The sequence below is a fragment of the Pipra filicauda genome, unplaced genomic scaffold, assembly GCF_003945595.2.
Source record: "Pipra filicauda isolate LSUMZ 115617 unplaced genomic scaffold, ASM394559v2 scaffold21_size4447388_pilon, whole genome shotgun sequence".
NCBI lineage: Eukaryota > Metazoa > Chordata > Aves > Passeriformes > Pipridae > Pipra > Pipra filicauda.
The window spans coordinates 3,979,027-3,995,841 of record NW_024104332.1 but is presented as its reverse complement, the minus strand read 5'-3'; the positions used below and the strand labels follow the sequence as shown (position 1 = coordinate 3,995,841).

The 16,815-nt window shown below is 40.3% G+C and overlaps 1 protein-coding gene across 1 annotated transcript in view; it reads right to left on the bottom strand.

Annotated features, from left to right (window-relative positions):
• Window positions 1–1,124: 1,124 nt before the first annotated feature.
• Window positions 1,125–16,815, bottom strand: part of COL3A1 (collagen type III alpha 1 chain) — a 50,694-nt gene continuing 35,003 nt past the window's right edge. The window contains exons 24-51 of the mRNA XM_027751994.2: window positions 16,619–16,717; window positions 16,413–16,466; window positions 16,207–16,260; window positions 15,640–15,693; window positions 15,238–15,291; window positions 15,003–15,047; window positions 14,814–14,912; window positions 14,619–14,726; window positions 14,069–14,122; window positions 13,029–13,082; window positions 12,871–12,924; window positions 12,196–12,249; window positions 11,865–11,972; window positions 11,637–11,690; window positions 11,089–11,142; window positions 9,588–9,749; window positions 9,355–9,462; window positions 8,480–8,587; window positions 8,027–8,080; window positions 7,737–7,844; window positions 7,065–7,118; window positions 6,847–6,954; window positions 5,625–5,678; window positions 5,293–5,400; window positions 4,367–4,646; window positions 3,668–3,855; window positions 3,292–3,534; window positions 1,125–2,302 (exon numbers count right to left, since the gene is read on the bottom strand). Of these exons, the coding sequence (XP_027607795.1) occupies window positions 2,156–2,302; window positions 3,292–3,534; window positions 3,668–3,855; window positions 4,367–4,646; window positions 5,293–5,400; window positions 5,625–5,678; window positions 6,847–6,954; window positions 7,065–7,118; window positions 7,737–7,844; window positions 8,027–8,080; window positions 8,480–8,587; window positions 9,355–9,462; window positions 9,588–9,749; window positions 11,089–11,142; window positions 11,637–11,690; window positions 11,865–11,972; window positions 12,196–12,249; window positions 12,871–12,924; window positions 13,029–13,082; window positions 14,069–14,122; window positions 14,619–14,726; window positions 14,814–14,912; window positions 15,003–15,047; window positions 15,238–15,291; window positions 15,640–15,693; window positions 16,207–16,260; window positions 16,413–16,466; window positions 16,619–16,717 (2,721 nt within the window). The 3' untranslated portion in view covers window positions 1,125–2,155. The remainder of the gene's footprint in view (window positions 2,303–3,291; window positions 3,535–3,667; window positions 3,856–4,366; window positions 4,647–5,292; window positions 5,401–5,624; window positions 5,679–6,846; window positions 6,955–7,064; window positions 7,119–7,736; window positions 7,845–8,026; window positions 8,081–8,479; window positions 8,588–9,354; window positions 9,463–9,587; window positions 9,750–11,088; window positions 11,143–11,636; window positions 11,691–11,864; window positions 11,973–12,195; window positions 12,250–12,870; window positions 12,925–13,028; window positions 13,083–14,068; window positions 14,123–14,618; window positions 14,727–14,813; window positions 14,913–15,002; window positions 15,048–15,237; window positions 15,292–15,639; window positions 15,694–16,206; window positions 16,261–16,412; window positions 16,467–16,618; window positions 16,718–16,815) is intronic.

Here is a 16,815-nt window from a genome sequence, read left to right as displayed (position 1 = left end):
AGCAGCCAACATTTTTACCAGCTGCTTTCATAAAACTTCAGTCAGCTAATTCAATGTAATTTGTGTCAGATTAATAGTATTACATACATGCAATAATATTACACACATGTAATTCTCATCTTCCATAAACAGTATTCAATTTTCACCATCAAATGAGGAGGTTTCCTGAAAGAGCCAATATTTTTTATGAGTTGTTGGCACTATTCTTTTATGTTGCATTAAGTATAGTTGTGCCTGTGTTGATGCTGCATTTGTGCTGTGAGGGTCTCCCCAGGCCCTCACTATTTTTGTTCTGTGTGCCACGTCCAAATTCTGCAATGCCAAGGCAGGGCAGTATCTTGGCTTAACCCCAAATACGGTGAGATTTCTTAAAAAACGGCATTTTTCTGCTCATTTTTTTCTGTTTGGTCCAAGTAGAATGTATTCTCAGAGGATGCATAGTCTATAATTGTCAACGAGAACTTTAAGAACCTGATAATTTTTTTTTAAATCCCTAATTTTTGTTTGACCTTGTTTTTAGAGGGTCCTTAATGATCCTGGGCTGTGGAGCAATGCATGGTTGTGCTAATGATGTGGGGGCAGGCTCTGTACCTCCCTCCATGGGAAAGACTGAGTAGCATCTATCAGCATCTACCTCTGGGAGAGGTTTCCTGGCCTGGGTTCCTTTGTGTGGCTTGTTTCCTTCTTGTGGCCTCAAGCTCAGACCCTGCCAAACTACTGTAGTAATTGCTTCTCCTTAAATTTTTGCTGAGATCTGGGGATCACTTGGTTGTGCAGTTCCAGTGGACATAAAAAATATCAAGATGTTTAAACTGTCAGCTCTGGCAAACTGCTGGTGCCTCTGGCCTGCCCTTAAACCATTTATTTATGTAGCCCATGACTGCCTATTTATTTAGACTGAGGTGGGTTTTTTGGGGAGGGAAGGTTATATTTTCTCCAAACTGGAGAAGTTCCTAGTAGTGTGCCGTAAACTGCATCCCTTAGGATTACCAGGGTTTCCTTCAAACAAATTATCTTTGAAAAAATCAGCTGAAGTGGTACCAGAGTTGTGTCCTGCCTTGTTAATTTGCTTGAACAAAGAGATATAAATAGTAAACTTAAAAAAAAAAAAAAAAGATAGTCAGTTTTATGAAACAACAAGGAGTTTTATTAAGATATTTTATTATGTGTCTCTGTAAGGAATAGACCAACAACCATATAAAAGCTTACAAAGATGGTTAACCTTCAACACTATAAATGTGTTAACGTGACAGAAGAAATTCACAATTTTGCATCTTTATTGACTTTTACAGAGTGAAGGGAGAAAGTTCTCAACTATGACATGCCAATGGCTATCTTTGACAGGAGACATTTACAATTCTTTAAATCCTTTACATTTTTGGGTTTTTAAGCAAGTCAATAACCCTGACTTGCAGAGTTAGGAGTGAAAAATACATTAGCACCATCATATTAGTCTTTTACACTTCCCTAATTTTAGTGGTCTTGACCAGCAATGACAGGAAAGTAGAGAAGCACCTTTGACAACAGAATACAATCCAACAATAAAATTATGGTGACTACTGACATTAAGGTATTAAACTCTTAAAGTATACTGTACTTTTCACAGCTAATCAGTACAGAAATAGATGTTTTTGTACCAAATGATTCTATGGAATTGACACTGGGTCCAATGTGTTTTGACTGATTTGATTGATTTTTGGTTTGACTCAGACACATCCCAGTTTCTGTCCATGTTGAGGTAGTTGAAACAGGGAGGTCTTCCTAGCTTTATGGACTGCATCTTGGAAAGAAGGGTAAACTTTGGTACTGGGAGCAATCAGTGCTTTTTAAATTGGCTAACATTCAACTAATAGAACACAGTGTTGTTTTATTAAGTGTTGAAGTTGTATTATAGCACCACGGAGACATGTTTTGAAGATGGAATTTGGTAAAAAAAAATAGAGCAAAAAGCATTTTTACTGTATTTTGTGTAATAGCAAAAAAAAAAAAAAAACAAACACCCTTGATATCAAATTGATTTTTCCCCCAGAAATTTTGTTAATAAATAACTGGGATACAGATGGTCACCTGTACTAGCTGACAAGGCTTAAACAAAGGAGCATGGTTGGAGTGTGAATCCGTTTGCTGGGGTTTCAGAAAGAGCAGAATCTTGGATTTATAAGAAGCAGACTGGGCCAACGTCCACACCAAATTCCTGATCAGAACCACCGATATCTATGGGTGCAATATCAACCACGGGCAACCTCATTGGCTTGCGTGTCCTGTATTCAAAGACTGTTTTACCCCATTCACCAGTGTGTTTCTGTGAAGTTAAAAAGAAGAGGAAAAAAAATGTTAGAGAAATGAGTGTTGGGGCAATGTGAAAATCATCCCACAGTTTATCAGATTTCATGTTCTCTATTTCCATACTAACGTGTCCCTTTCAACCCCGTGAAAACTGGTTGCAGTCTCTGTGGCAGTGAACATACAGACAAGGCATTCTTCATTTCTGGATGTTTGTGTGAGGGCTTGTGGCTCAAAAGGGTTGAAATCCTGATGGACAGTAAAGTGCTCTGGAGCAGTTCTAGCATCCTGACTTTGGACTGAAATGTGCTCTGCCGTGCTGAGAGATGGTACAAATGGCTACTCTGTAAAAGTGGTTTTGGCCTCTAGAGTGTCAGCAGTGATGAGGCAGATCTTCATGTTGGTGTTAAAGAAATGACCATGAAGTGGCTGTGAAGTAGATATGTTCACACATCCTTAAATGGCAAAATTTAGCATGCAGTGTTTGTTGTCCTTTTGGAACCTTAAACACCAGGAGGGAGAAAATGTGGACAGTAATAGTGTTTTGCATTTGTTACTGGAAAGGCTGCAGATGCTGATAGACCAGCATGCTCAGGGGTGTTACTGCTCCTCTCCAGTGCTTTCTGCTGCAGTGAAGAAGGCACAGGATCTGCAAAATAACTGCGTTTGCCCCTTCCCATAATCACAGCCCATGGCTTCAAATCAGCTAGCCTTGATTTGTTGGTATGATTAGTTTTACAGCTGACATGGGATGGATTAAAACTTGTTGACTGTGACTTCAGTGTGTTGGCTCTAAAGCAAGGAGGTATGTGTAAAGCAAATATTTTAATGGAAGTGTACCTCACTTTCTACACTTGCTATGGGAATGAAACTTCTAGTGTACAGGATCTAAGTTTCCCCTATTAGGGGCAGCTGTATTCTTTCCTTGCCCAGGCCATGCAAAGCTCTCTTCTTCTTATTTATCTGCATTATTTATCAAACTACAGCAGTAAATTCCTGTTTACTTACCGTACAGCCATCTTCAAGAACAGCATATGTGAATTTGCTGTTTCCTTCAGCCTTGATCTCACTTTCTGTAGAGCTCATCAGTTTGAGAGCCTTTTTAACATTCCCGCTGGCTTCATCCATGTAGGCAATGCTGTTCTTGCAGTGGTAGGTGACGTTCTGGGAGGCACGGCTGGAGAGGATGCGGAGGAAGGCCAGCTGAACTTCTGAGACATCCTCGGGAAGCTCAGGATCCCCATAGCTGAACTGCAGAGTGCCACACATATACAACAGTGTTTAGTCATGTCTAGGGACAGCCTACATCACGATTATTTCACCTATTTATTTTTTAGTAGGCTGTGATGTACAATATGGGCTGTTAACTGTGGTTGTTTCTCACCTGGAAGCCTCCATTCATAGATTCTCCAAACCAAATGTGTTTGTTCCCACTGTTTGCACCAGTCCACCAGTTTTTCCTTGGCACAGTCCCAGGGTTAGCACTGAGGCATGTCTCACCAGTTTCCATATTGCAGTATACTTTAATAGCATCCATCTTGCAGCCCTGGTTTGGATCAATCCAGTACTCCCCTAGAGGTAAAAAACCCCAAAATGTTAAGGAGTTTAATATATTTGGAGAAGAATCTGACTGCACGATGGTAAAGCTTATTTCTATGCCAGATTCCTGAGCCAAATTAGGAACCATATTAATTTTAACCGAAGAGATACCACAGAAAATAAGATGATATAAAAATATAGTGGGTTCATGTGAATATTGTAATGGGACTGACATTTGAAATAAATATACTTATACTTGTGATGTTTTATTCCCTAAAATTATTTAAACATATGTTCACTTATAAGAACGTAAGGAATAGGGTTGAAATCAGTGCATATACTGTTTAAATGTATAGTTACTTAAAGTTTAAAATTATTTAAAATTATTTTTATGTTTATCATGTCTATCAGAATATTTGTTCAAAAAAAAAAATCAAATTTTTTATAGCAGATCACTGCATTTAAATACTCAGTTTAAAAAACAAAACAAACAAACCAACACCCAAGACCTGCTACCACTGGTGAAAATAAAATCTAAACGTACCGCTCTTGAGCTCGGGATGGCAGAATTTCAGATCTCTGCAGTTGCGAGCTGGATTCTTCCGTGACCCGTCAGGACTAATGATGTTTTCAATCTGGTTGTTAATTGATTTCATTGTAGATATGATGTCACTCAGATTGATATCATTTTCTTTTGGCTCATCTCGATATTCATACCCGTAGCCCACTGGACCTTTCTCACCGGCACCCAGGCCAACCGCACCACCACAGCACGGACCAGGAGGACCAGAAGGACCAGGAAGACCAGGCTGGCCTGGTGGACCCTAAAAAATATAATGAATGTAGCCCTGAACAGAGATCATATGTTAAAACTAAAAGTCTGCCCTAATCTTAAAAAAAAAGAGAGAGTTCTCACATAGACATTTTATTTACTCATTCATTAATTAAACAGATGTTTAATGTCTGTTAGAGTTTCCAGGCCTGTATTTTCCTAAGACTGGAATTTTTCTCCCCTAATTTTGTCAAGCTGTGACTGTTCTTTGGTCTGGGCTGTCAGAAGGAGAAGAAACCCTTTCCACCAAAATCCAGAGAATGGCCACTTCGTGGCTTTAGGAGGTGATTATGAGAGTGACCTTTGCAGCTCTGGCCACTCCAGAGGAGTCTAGAAAATCCATTTCAAAGCTTCCAAGAGACAAAGGGAGTCTGTGCTCCGCAATGGAGATCCCGCTGTATGTGGAAAAGTCAATGATCATCCAAGACTAACACGATGCCCAGTGCACCACTAGTTACACTAAACTACAAATGAGCTGTATTTTTCTGCATTTAGCATTGATAGCTAGATACCTCCTGCCACAGACTCTGTCCATGAAATACAGAATTTCCAAGGGAGATATTTAAAGAGGAGAGCACCCTACATTTCTTGAATATTCCCTAAATATTTGTCTACGTGAGCGTGCACTGTTTACTTACAGCAGGGCCGCTTTCACCTCTGGTACCACGGGGGCCAGGAGGACCAATTGGACCTGGGTATCCACTTCTACCCTCTTTTCCAGGTGGTCCAGCTGGTCCTGGGGGACCCTAGAACAATGATGAACACAAATAGTATGGTCAAAATAGTTTATGAGAGTTTATGAGGCAATCTCAAATTCAGAAATACTTTGTGAGATATGTCGAACATTTCTGTAAAATTTCTCAGGTGTTTTCTCTTTCTGTTAGGATGGTCAATGAAAAAAAAAATATATATATAAACCAAACAGTCTGATTTTTCCTTGCAGTTAGGCTAGGTAGTGAGTTTTTCTTACCTTTGGACCTGAAGGTCCTGGACTTCCCAGTGCACCTTGTGGACCCAGGGGACCCTATGAAGAAAAGAAAAGTCAGTCATGCGTGTTCTGCTAATATTTTGCAACTAGCTGGATATACCTTATAACTTATATACCTTAAATAAAGACATCGAAAACATCTTTCAGATTATATGAAACACATCCTTGTAAAAAGACTATGTTGGATATCAGAGAGAATGGTTGACATTCCTTGACCAGATTAGTGATGTGTTATCCAAAAATGCAAGAAAGCCAATTGACACCAATGAGCTTTGGATGAAATCTTGTCTTAATAAGAATACGTAACTATAGGTTCAAAATGCTGCAGTTTTAACCATATTACCAGTGAAATATTGTAAATAATTTGACAAAAACTCATGTTTTCAAATGCATTTAAAATTTGCTCTACATATGCATTACAAAGAACTAAGCCATTTGTTTAATTATTGAACATCTTGCACTCATTGTGTAAATGAGAATTTATCAGATTTTTACTCATATTGTACATTAGAGAATGGATTATATTGCGTTGTTAAATAGGTTGGTATTGGTGCCACCTTTCGTAGATGAATTGAGTGAGTTTTGGTTTCTTGATTCTCACTTGTGTCATGAGTGCTATTAATAGTTTTTTTGGGTATAAATCCCTCTTTAAACTTTTATCTGTCATAAGCATCCAGGGAATGCCTTTCTATTCCTGCCCATCAATTCTTCTAGCTATTAAGAACTGCTCAAATTGGTATTGCATGTTTACAATTCAGTAGTTTACAATTTCATGCCCATTTTGCCCTAATATTACTTCCTATAAAAGATACATGACAGAAGAAAGGTATTTGGATTCTGACTAGCTTTAATTGTCTACCTAGGATGGATTTCTAATACACATAGATATTTCAACCCATACTTCTACCTTTTCTAATTTAATCAGGAATAGCCTATGTAAGTAATTCAAAAAGTGTTTATTGGAAGGGATTATAGTAAACCCAGTTTCAGCTCCTACCAGCTTTCTTCCACTTTTCTGTTAATGCTTCTTTCAGGCTCATTCAGAGAATCTGGACTTTTGAACACATTTGATAGTCAAATTACACAGGTTCTTTATAATTTTTTTCCTTCCTCAGTAAATTAGTTGAGGCTAACAAGGCACCTCAGACCTAAACCACAGAAAGTAAGAACAGCTGTAGATCCCAAATCAATACAAAGTACTCACAGGAGGACCAGGTAGACCGGGGGAACCAGGAAACCCTCTATGACCCTTTATGCCGGGGCCGCCTCGTTCACCAGCGTCACCTTTATCACCACGAGGACCTTGAGGACCCTGTAAGAGTAGATTTGCAACAAAAGGAAAAAATAAGGAGATAAGAGCAGTGCCCAAATAACAGGGAACAGTGAATGGATGATATCACAAATACTTTAAATATAACTTACAGCAGGACCACGAGCACCAGCAGGACCAGTAGAGCCCGGAGGGCCAGGTGGACCCTGTGACAGGATAAGAATGAAATTATATGGATCACTTGGGGATGCCTAGACCACCTTTTTATTTCCAGATAAGCAGAATACTCAAAGCCAGCAGCTATTTAGAAACAAGAGAAAGCTACACACACACACACATACACTCTATAATCAGCAAGAATCAGGACCAGATCCCCTTTTTACCAGCCTTACTCAGCTGCTTGTAGGCACTAGAGCCCTTCTTCACTTAGTGAGGTGCTCAGTGCTCAGGCTGTGCTGGTGTCAGCACTTGTGAGAAATAACTTGAAGACTTCCAAAGGTACTCCCTCAGTTTAAATAAATAACATTGCTTGTGCTGCATGGGCACCAGATGGGATGGAAATTAAGAGAGGGCCCGGTGGGATGATGTGCTTTTTGGCATCCTATGGAGTACACAAATTTTGAGCTTGATTTCTATAGTTATCAGGAACATAAACTGAGATGTCTTTCCCCTTGATATGGTTATGGAAGAGGTCCTCAATGGCAAGAAACTGTGACAGTAAGAAATGTATGACTCTTCAAAACTTCCTCTCTATTACTGCATGAAATGGACTTTGCATAGGAAAGGTACGTAAATAAGCAGTAAGCGATTTACTTTGGTCTTACCTGAAATCCTCTTTCACCAGCTTTCCCAGGTGGGCCGGCAGTACCTGCAGGTCCAGGGTGACCAGGGGGTCCTGGAGCGCCAGGAGAGCCACTTTCACCACGGTCACCCTGCAGACAGTAACAGTTGACAGGATAATAAATGTCACGTTTTACAGAACTCAATATAAACAGTATTTTCAACTGAGCGTAAGAGATTCAAGGAACATATTAGATAGCAGAGAACTGTGCATATTGTCATGCATCTCATGTGTCATTTATTTGGAAATCTAAGTATACTGATGATTTCTTACTTTGCCTCCTGGGGATCCATCGCGTCCAGGCGAGCCATCGGAGCCAGGGTTACCCTGCAAAAGAGAGGGGTATAGTGTGTTCATAAATTGCATGATGAAAGAGCTTGTTTCCCAGTAAGCTTAAATAATGCTCATCAAAAAAGGAGTTTTCTAGCAGGAAGAGTTTGTGGAGGTGGAGTGGCCCCTAAAAGATCTGTAAGACCTGCATTATTTTGCAGGCATACAAGCAGTGCAAGTCTCTTGTTCAGTTCCAAGTGAGACAGATGATACCCACAGGCAGTGAAGGGGATGCCAGACAAAGCAGGCTATGCTACCTTACATGAGAGTGTGATGTGCCCAGACCCCTGTGCATCAGGCACTGGAGGGAGGCTTTGTGAACCCTAAAGCTCATATCCTCCCAGAGTCTCCCTTTAGTAACTCACAAGCTAGCAGGAAAGAATCACATCCACTCACATCCCTGCCAGGCTCTCCAGGTAAGCCTCTTTGTCCAATAGGACCTTGGGGACCAGGGGCACCACGTTCTCCTGGGACACCGTTGGTGCCTGGTCTACCATCTTCACCCTGAACAAAAAGGGAAAGGATTTTGTTACAGATAATGTACTTATGAAATACCAGTGTATTATACATCTAATTATTATGTAGTAATTTTTAAGGAGACCTAATAAAATGATGGGCCAGTGTGGTTTTGGAGATTGTGAATAAACAAGAGAGTATAAAAACTTGGACCAAATGGTTTCTTTTCATTGCTGGTAGCATTCATGCAATGTCATTGAACTCAAGGAATGTTTTTTGTCAGCTGGGAAATAATAAATGGCTATGTCTTATGTGCCCCAAAAAAATAGCCAAAGCAGTTAAAAAGAAAAACTGCTCTATTGCTGTATTACTGATAAAATATAAACCAAGCCTCACACCACCTTTTCTGAAGGGAAGTGAAAGTATTTTTCCATTTGAGTCATAATATTTAAGCAAGAAACATTGACAATGAAGCAAAGATACACAACTTGTATCTATCTCACAACTTGTGAGACTATGACTCAGATCTTGTGGTAAGGAGAGTTTATAGCCTCTTCCTTGACCCTCCTTAAAAGTGTGAAGCATCTTCTATACTTCTAGATAATCTGATATGAGACTTGATAACAGGGATAAAAGACAACCTCACATGCCACATTTGCTGGTTGCCAGACATTCTAAAGCCTGATCTTATGGATGTAAGCACAAACAACTGTAAATTCTGTTGTCTCTGGACTAAAAAGCATTAAACACCCCTCCCCCCCACTGCCCCTGACACATTCATTATTTTTTATGTCCCTGCAGTGAATGGCTCTCACCTTGGCTCCTGCCATCCCAGGTGGACCACTTGGGCCACGCAGACCTGGCAAACCCGTGTTACCCCGGCCGCCAACAATGCCTTGAGGACCTGGTTCACCCGGTGCCCCCTGATCGAGGAAAGGTCACATCAATCAGTATGAGCGTCTTTAACATTCCATGGGTGGTCGCTTATTCTTGACAGACATAATCCCAGTCTGTTGGTGCCACAGTCCCTGGCTGAAGGTGTACTTACCCTTTCTCCTCGTGCGCCTGGTGGCCCTTTTTCCCCTGGTGTACCGGGCTCACCTCTGATTCCAGCAGGTCCCGGACCGCCAGGAGAACCGGCACTACCAGGGGGTCCAGGAGGCCCATCCTTGCCTGCAGGCCCTGCATTACCAGGGGGACCTGGGCTACCCTAAAAAGAATTTTAAAAAGAAGAGTGTGAGCTGAGTTATCTGAAACAGCCGCACACTGGCACTGCTCTTATGAAAGTCAGCCAGACCTGAGTCGTTGCCTGAAGGCAGATTTAGGGTCCAGCCTCTGTGCACCCAAATCTGATCTGGTGCTGTAAGAGAATCCTTTCATGTATCACTCTCAAAGTTGGTATTTTTTTATCCCTGCTGTCTGGACAAACGGTTTGCATAATGTAACACCTGCAGGTTCTGGATGCCCAGCGGCTGTAATGGATCCAACACAGGATACATTTTCCTTACCCAGGGCTCTGCCACAGAAATTGGAAAAGAGTAGCAGATCCTTCTGCTTTCTTAAGTCACTGCTGCCAGATACCTTTAACATAGCGTCTTGGACATATACAGGATGAAACGTCTTTCATTAAAATCTTAGCTGAGCCAATCAATGGAAAGAACTGTGTTGATTTTAATGATACCTTAAATAAAATCCTACTTTTCCTTTTTGTTCAGTAATATTCAAATTTTCATCTACCTGTAACTATGACAGAAAATTAAAATCTGTTTATCCAAATACAAAAGAATTTTTTTACTTTATATCTCAGTTACCATACAACAAAAGTTTGCTTTTAAAATGGTCAAATGCTTTTGTATTCTTTTTATTTTCTTAATTTTTAAAGAATCAAAAATCAGACTAATTTTTACTGTGGGAGTCAAAAGTAGGCACACATTGAACATGCAAGGATATTAAGAAACAGCTTTTCTTCACAGACAGATATTATAGAAAAGTTTGGAATTAATGGATGCATCAGGATGTATTTTTATAATAGGACACTGCAGACTGGTAGATTAAACTTCAGATGAAGCCATACCATAAGAAAGAAACTTTGCCTTAAGAACGATTTCGGTTAATCCCAAAACAATTAAATCTTATGCCATTTTATTCTACAGGTACCTAGAAAAAAATCTCAGCAATTATCTACAAGACATAGCCTTGAAAGTGAATACCAGTTCAAAATGAGTATTGAGTATTTCTTGCATCATAAAAGAGCAAGAGAGAAGATAGGATGTCTGCCACCAACAGAAATACTCAAGGACCTGATCCAGGAGAAGGACTTCGCTAAGTCTGGCTTTGGAAAAAAAAACCATGCTAGAAGGTGTATCAAGACAGTAAGTTAAGTGAATGAATTGCTATTCCATATAAGGAGGGTAAACTCCTCATGCAGATTTACTTCCCTAAGTCCAAACATCATATTCAGAAAGATTTTGCATAATATATTTTATTATATTTATATATGCATAAATATACTCCCAAAGTAAGAATAAAAGGGGCATAAGACTGCTTACATTGCTACCAGGGGGACCAGGTAGACCACGAGCACCAGGGAAACCAGCAGCACCCTGTAAGAGATCAATACTTTTAGTTGTCATTTTCTGAAGACTGGAAAAAGATGAACAAATTGATTTTTATACACCAGCTGACTTTGAATTACAGTTAGCTGTTTTGCTTGTAAGTTCCCTGTTTTTACAATTTTGCTGCGAATTTTTTTAATACTTTTTTTTTTTGAAGTTGAAGATCACATATGCTCCTCAGAGGTGAATTAATGGGCTCTGAGAAGCTTGGAAAAGATACCAAGTAAATATAATAACTGTTGAGATAAGCCATTTTAGAGCCTTGGGTCATTGTACCAAAAGCTATTTTGTCACCTTACTTATATTAAAACCAATGTAATCCAGACCACTAAACACCTCAACTTTAATTACTCCTTCTAGAACACCTTAATTATTCTTGAACAGCAGATACTAAAGTCATTGAAGGTTTTTTTTTCATTTACATCGTATTTTTTGTAATAGACAGAGACATTTAGCAGTGACTAAATCAAGGAGATACTCACAGGGCCTCCAGGAGATCCACGGTCTCCTTTTATTCCTTGGGGACCAGGCGGACCCTACATGGAAGGAAGCAGATAAAGCAAAATGATTTGATAAAGACGGAAATCACAGTGAGTGTCAAGAAGTTTCAGGCAGTTCAGCTGCTTGCACTTGGGGGGGCCTGGCTGCCTCGAGGCTGTGGGAGGGCTGAAGAAACCTCTCTGTTGCAATAAGGGACAGCAAAGACTTACTGGTGCACCGGGGCCGCCCTGTGGACCCGCAGTTCCAGGTGGTCCAGCCTCTCCTCTCAGACCAGGTGGGCCTCTCTCTCCTTTCCCACCAGGTTCCCCATTTTGGCCCTGAAGAAAAATTATATTGCTTCATTACTACTCAAAAAAAAAAAAGCAGATGGTACCACTGTGATGAGAAACCTTATCCAGATACTCTTCTGAAGGGAATTTAAGCATTAAATTAAATGTGAATGCAATTGAACTCTCTTGGTCTGCCAGTACAGAAAGTTAGGGACAAAGTCATGTTGCTCTACATGTGACTGAGTAGAGACAGAGTGGTAGATGTACTTACTGGAGCTCCAGGGAAGCCAGCAGGTCCAGGAAGACCTTGTTCTCCTCGCTCACCCTGTAGAAAACAACATGTCAGCAATGGAAGATGTTAAAAAGATAAGCTTTTCAAGATAACCTACAGGTTAGAGAACACTCCTATTGATGCTGCTGAAGTTTCTTTGTCTTATCAGCCTTTGAAGGAAAAAAAACCCTGTTCCAAAACTACAGTTGCTCCTGAATGCTAAGAACAGGAATTATTTGATAATATGATAATTATCTAAAGCCTGACAGAGTGATCTCAGTTTCAACTGTATAAACCCTGAGAACAACCCATGGTGTTTCCCAGATCCAACTGAGATCCCAATGTGCTGTGTTATCAGTATAAAAAAAAATAAATATAAAGGTATTTTTAAAAGTTTACTTAACTGTAAGACAAAATGGACACCACTATTGCTCACACTCTTGCCCTGGGCTATCAGCACAGCCCTCCGACCCCTTTGCACTGTTAAAAGCACTGATTTTCTGAAGGCTTCTTTAGTACCTATAAATCCCAGGAGTCAAGAGCATCTGAATGTGCTTAGCTTATTTACAGCTCAAGTCTCATGAGTTCCAGACAGGGCAGGTACAGCACTGATGTCTACACCAGGCTACAGGAGCCACGCTCAAGTTATACTGGAAGGAAAGTACTGTCACTCACAGGACCTCCACGGGAACCCATCGGGCCTGGGGCACCTGCTGGGCCAGTCTCCCCCTGTAAGGAACAAGGATGGTTACTGGGTGTTTGTCTGCTCCCCGTGACACAGCTACTGCTGGGACTTCTTACTGCACCACGTGTCACTGCAGGAGATGCTTTACCTTATCTCCAGGTGGGCCGGCAGGACCAGGAGGACCGATGGGACCTACATTGCCCTAAACAACAAGAAAAGAGCATATTTTGTATCAAAATATGACAATGCTACCTGTGTTTTCATCAGTATCGTTTATGTCTCAGTATAAACAGATTGCTAGAGATATTTAAATTGAAGAGAGTCTACAATACCAGAGTGCTGTTGCAAACTATGTTTTGGAGTGACAGTCTAAGTTCACACCATTTTGCAACTGAGATCTCTCCAATGGATTGATAATTTTTTTCTTTTCCCTGCCATCCAAACCTAATTCAAACCCATCTGAAGTTAACAGGCCTCTTTCAATGGTATACACTAAAAGTTACCTGTTGCCCTAACTTTTCATATAAATAACTGATCCACATTTCTTCAGTGTATGTTCAATATCTCATGACTGGCTCCCTGAGTTTTTTCTTTCTTGACAATTTAATGTGTACCTTATGGTTTGAAATAAATTTTTTGTATTTCCTCCAACTCAACCAAGCTGCACTGGTATATTTTTCATGCCTCATTATTTTGATGGATGCACTGCTTTCAGGTACTGATTTGATATATATGTATATATTTCAAGTGTCTATTTTATGTGTATATGCTATATAGATGCAAAATATATCATATGCAGCAACTGTAGAAGTATCCTGAGTGAGAACGTTTCCTACAGATGTCCTTTTGTGATTCATTATAAACCTACATTCTCATCAGTCAGATAGATTTTCTCTACTTCTGTATGATTGCTTTCCCTCCAAAACATTGTCCCAATTAACTGTGATCTTCTGCTTTCAAAAAATTCCATTATATTTACCCAAGCAACGGTAATCACAAAAACTAGTATTAAGTCTGATTTAGTTTACAAAACTAGTTTAGCACTGCTGGCATGAAACACAATGGGATTACTACTTTACACCTCTTAGACAGTACTTATTCATTGTAACTCTAAGTTTATTCATGTTCTAAGTGAAGACTGTGTGAAGCTAATGGATAAATTGTTAGATGTTAAAAAAGGTTACTCACTCTCTCTCCTCTTGCACCAGGAAGGCCGTCAGCACCTTTGCCACCAGGTTCTCCCTAGGAGATGTAAGATGCAAAAAGCATAATCCAAAAGCAAGCATAAGGGAAGGGAAAGGACCTCGTGCTGAGGGTCTCTCAATAACCACATTTCCTTATTGAGATCATACAAATCTAAAATTGGGGATGACATTCTGCCCAGTATTCAGCATCAGATACTACATACTTTGATGGAAAAGAACCCAAATTGATTCAAAATGAAGCCTATGCCAAATTGTTTGCCTGTGGTATGAATTATTCTCATAGTTTATTAGCTGGTTTGATGTATCCATCCCCGAAGAGATCTAGCACAGCAAAATATCTAGCATATATTAAAGCAGGGGGAAAATCCCATATTTTTCAGCATATAGGACCCATATCGCATTGCTAACTCAACAGTACTGCTACACAATCTACACCTCTGAAATCAGGCCAAAAGTGAAGACATGAACAAACCCAGTGCTTTGTGGGAAGCTAACACTAAATTAGCATAAAATTGGCAGTGTGTCTGTGTTACCCTCTCCCCTTTTGGTCCAGGACTTCCAGAAGCTCCTCTTTCTCCTGGCATTCCCTGTAAGCCAGGCAGTCCTGTGCCTCCAGGGGGACCAGGTGGTCCAGGAGGACCCTAAGGAGTATGAAAAAATAATTAGAAAAACAAGATCAACCTGAATGAGATACATAACAGCAGGAAAACAAGAAAGTTGGTGGGTACCTTGGCACCTTCTGTACCAGCAGGACCTGGCCCACCTCTTGTTCCAGGAGGTCCTGGGGGACCCTGTGCACCACGTTCACCTGGGATACCATTTTCACCCTGTGACAAAGAAATGCATTATTCTTTGTTTTCAGGCTCATGCTGTGTTAATTCTTTCATGTAATTCAGAAAAGTTGCTTTATTATTTACCTTAGGGCCTGGGAATCCCGGTCCTCCAACATCACCTTTTGGCCCCTGGTTATGAGAAAATAAGTGTAAGTTATCCGTGCACTTGGTAAATCTCCATTATGGTTGGCATCCTATTTCTCCCCTCTATTATCCCTAAAATCAGACTTCTCTGCTCTGAATAGAGCTGAGAACTGACTGAATTTGGAAATGTAATATAGGAAAAACGTCTCATTAAATAAAAGGAATTACTACTTACTGGTTCTCCAGGCTTCCCGTTTTCTCCAGCTGGTCCTGGTCCACCAGGCAATCCCTATGTGAAGGAACAGTACTATCCATGTTACATAGATAAATTATGCATTTTCCATCTTGTAATTTTTTTTTTTTACCCAAAGATGTGTCTCAAATCATTCCAATCCTTTACAAAGGCAGAGGTGCCAATTTGATAGCTGAGGGTTTTATGTTGCACAATCTAAATTAACCACCCAGGCCTGCAATTATGATATACGAAGTAATAACTTTTGTCAAGTGGATGATCTGTCTTACTTCAAAATATGATGACATGCACTGCAATGTAAATGTTAAGCTGCCTTTATTATCTTTTTATTTCTGTGTGTTTTAATCTATTGAAAGGAATCAGAAAGCAATAAACGCACAGCACCTGGAGACCGGGTGGGCCTGCTGGTCCTGGTTCTCCTCTGTCCCCAGAAGCACCCTAGAATCAAACAAATGAGAAAAAAAGCGCCATGAACTTGTCTGACAACATTTCAACACCACCTCTAATCTATGCCTTCATTTCATGATCTGATGATGACTTTGCATAATCCCAAAGACTAATGGACCTTGGTGTTCTGGTATTTGCTCTTCCCGCTCCAACTGTTAGATGTGATTCCCCAGACACATTTTTACTTGGTAATAGTTGATATACACGTTAAAGGGAGACGTGCTTCAGTTTGAAAAGGTGGTAGATCTCCGAGAGCTCTTAAATTGGCTTTTCATTTCAATCTGTGCCAGGTGTACCTGACTCAAGTTTATCCTACTGAAATTTTGAGTATTAATTCATTAAAATAATGGCAAATAAGAGTTCTTCTATTTGTCTTCATAAAAGGAGATTTCTATATATCATTAAAAATATTTTCCTTCCCCTAAAGTCACAGTGTCAACCTATAGATGCCAAACCCCCTTGGCAATAATTGATCGTCGTCTCATACAGGGCCACCACACTTACAGTAGGTCCTGGAGGACCTGGGAGGCCAACATCACCATTCTTCCCAGCAGGACCCTGTACAAAGACAAAATTAGGCCATGGTTAGGGGTTGATACCATTTTTATAAGACTCATCAAATTATTATTCACATTATGCCGTTATTAAATTGTCATATTATGTAATTATTAAATTATCATCTTATTAAACAAAATGTTGACAAAACTTACAGGTGTTCCAGGTGGTCCACCAGGGCCTCTTTCTCCATTCTTACCCGGTGCACCCTTACAAAAGAGAGAGATCACATTTGAAATACTTGTTCTGGTCAGTAGACAACAACCTGAAGCCACAGCACGAGATAGTCCCAGTATGGAGCAATTTATTTTAACATTTGACTGATCAAGCATCAGAACAGAAGTGGAGAAATCCCACTCACCTCATTGCCCTTAGGACCTGGGAAACCCATTACACCTGGTTGGCCACGTGGGCCTGGAGGGCCAGGGGGACCAGCACGTCCAGATTCACCCTGACTGCCCTGGGATAAGGAGAAAAGAAAGGAAGTCATGGTATCTCTCAGGTGAAATAAAGGAATAACCATCGAAGGGAGAGTGAGGGTGAGACACTGTGGTTCAA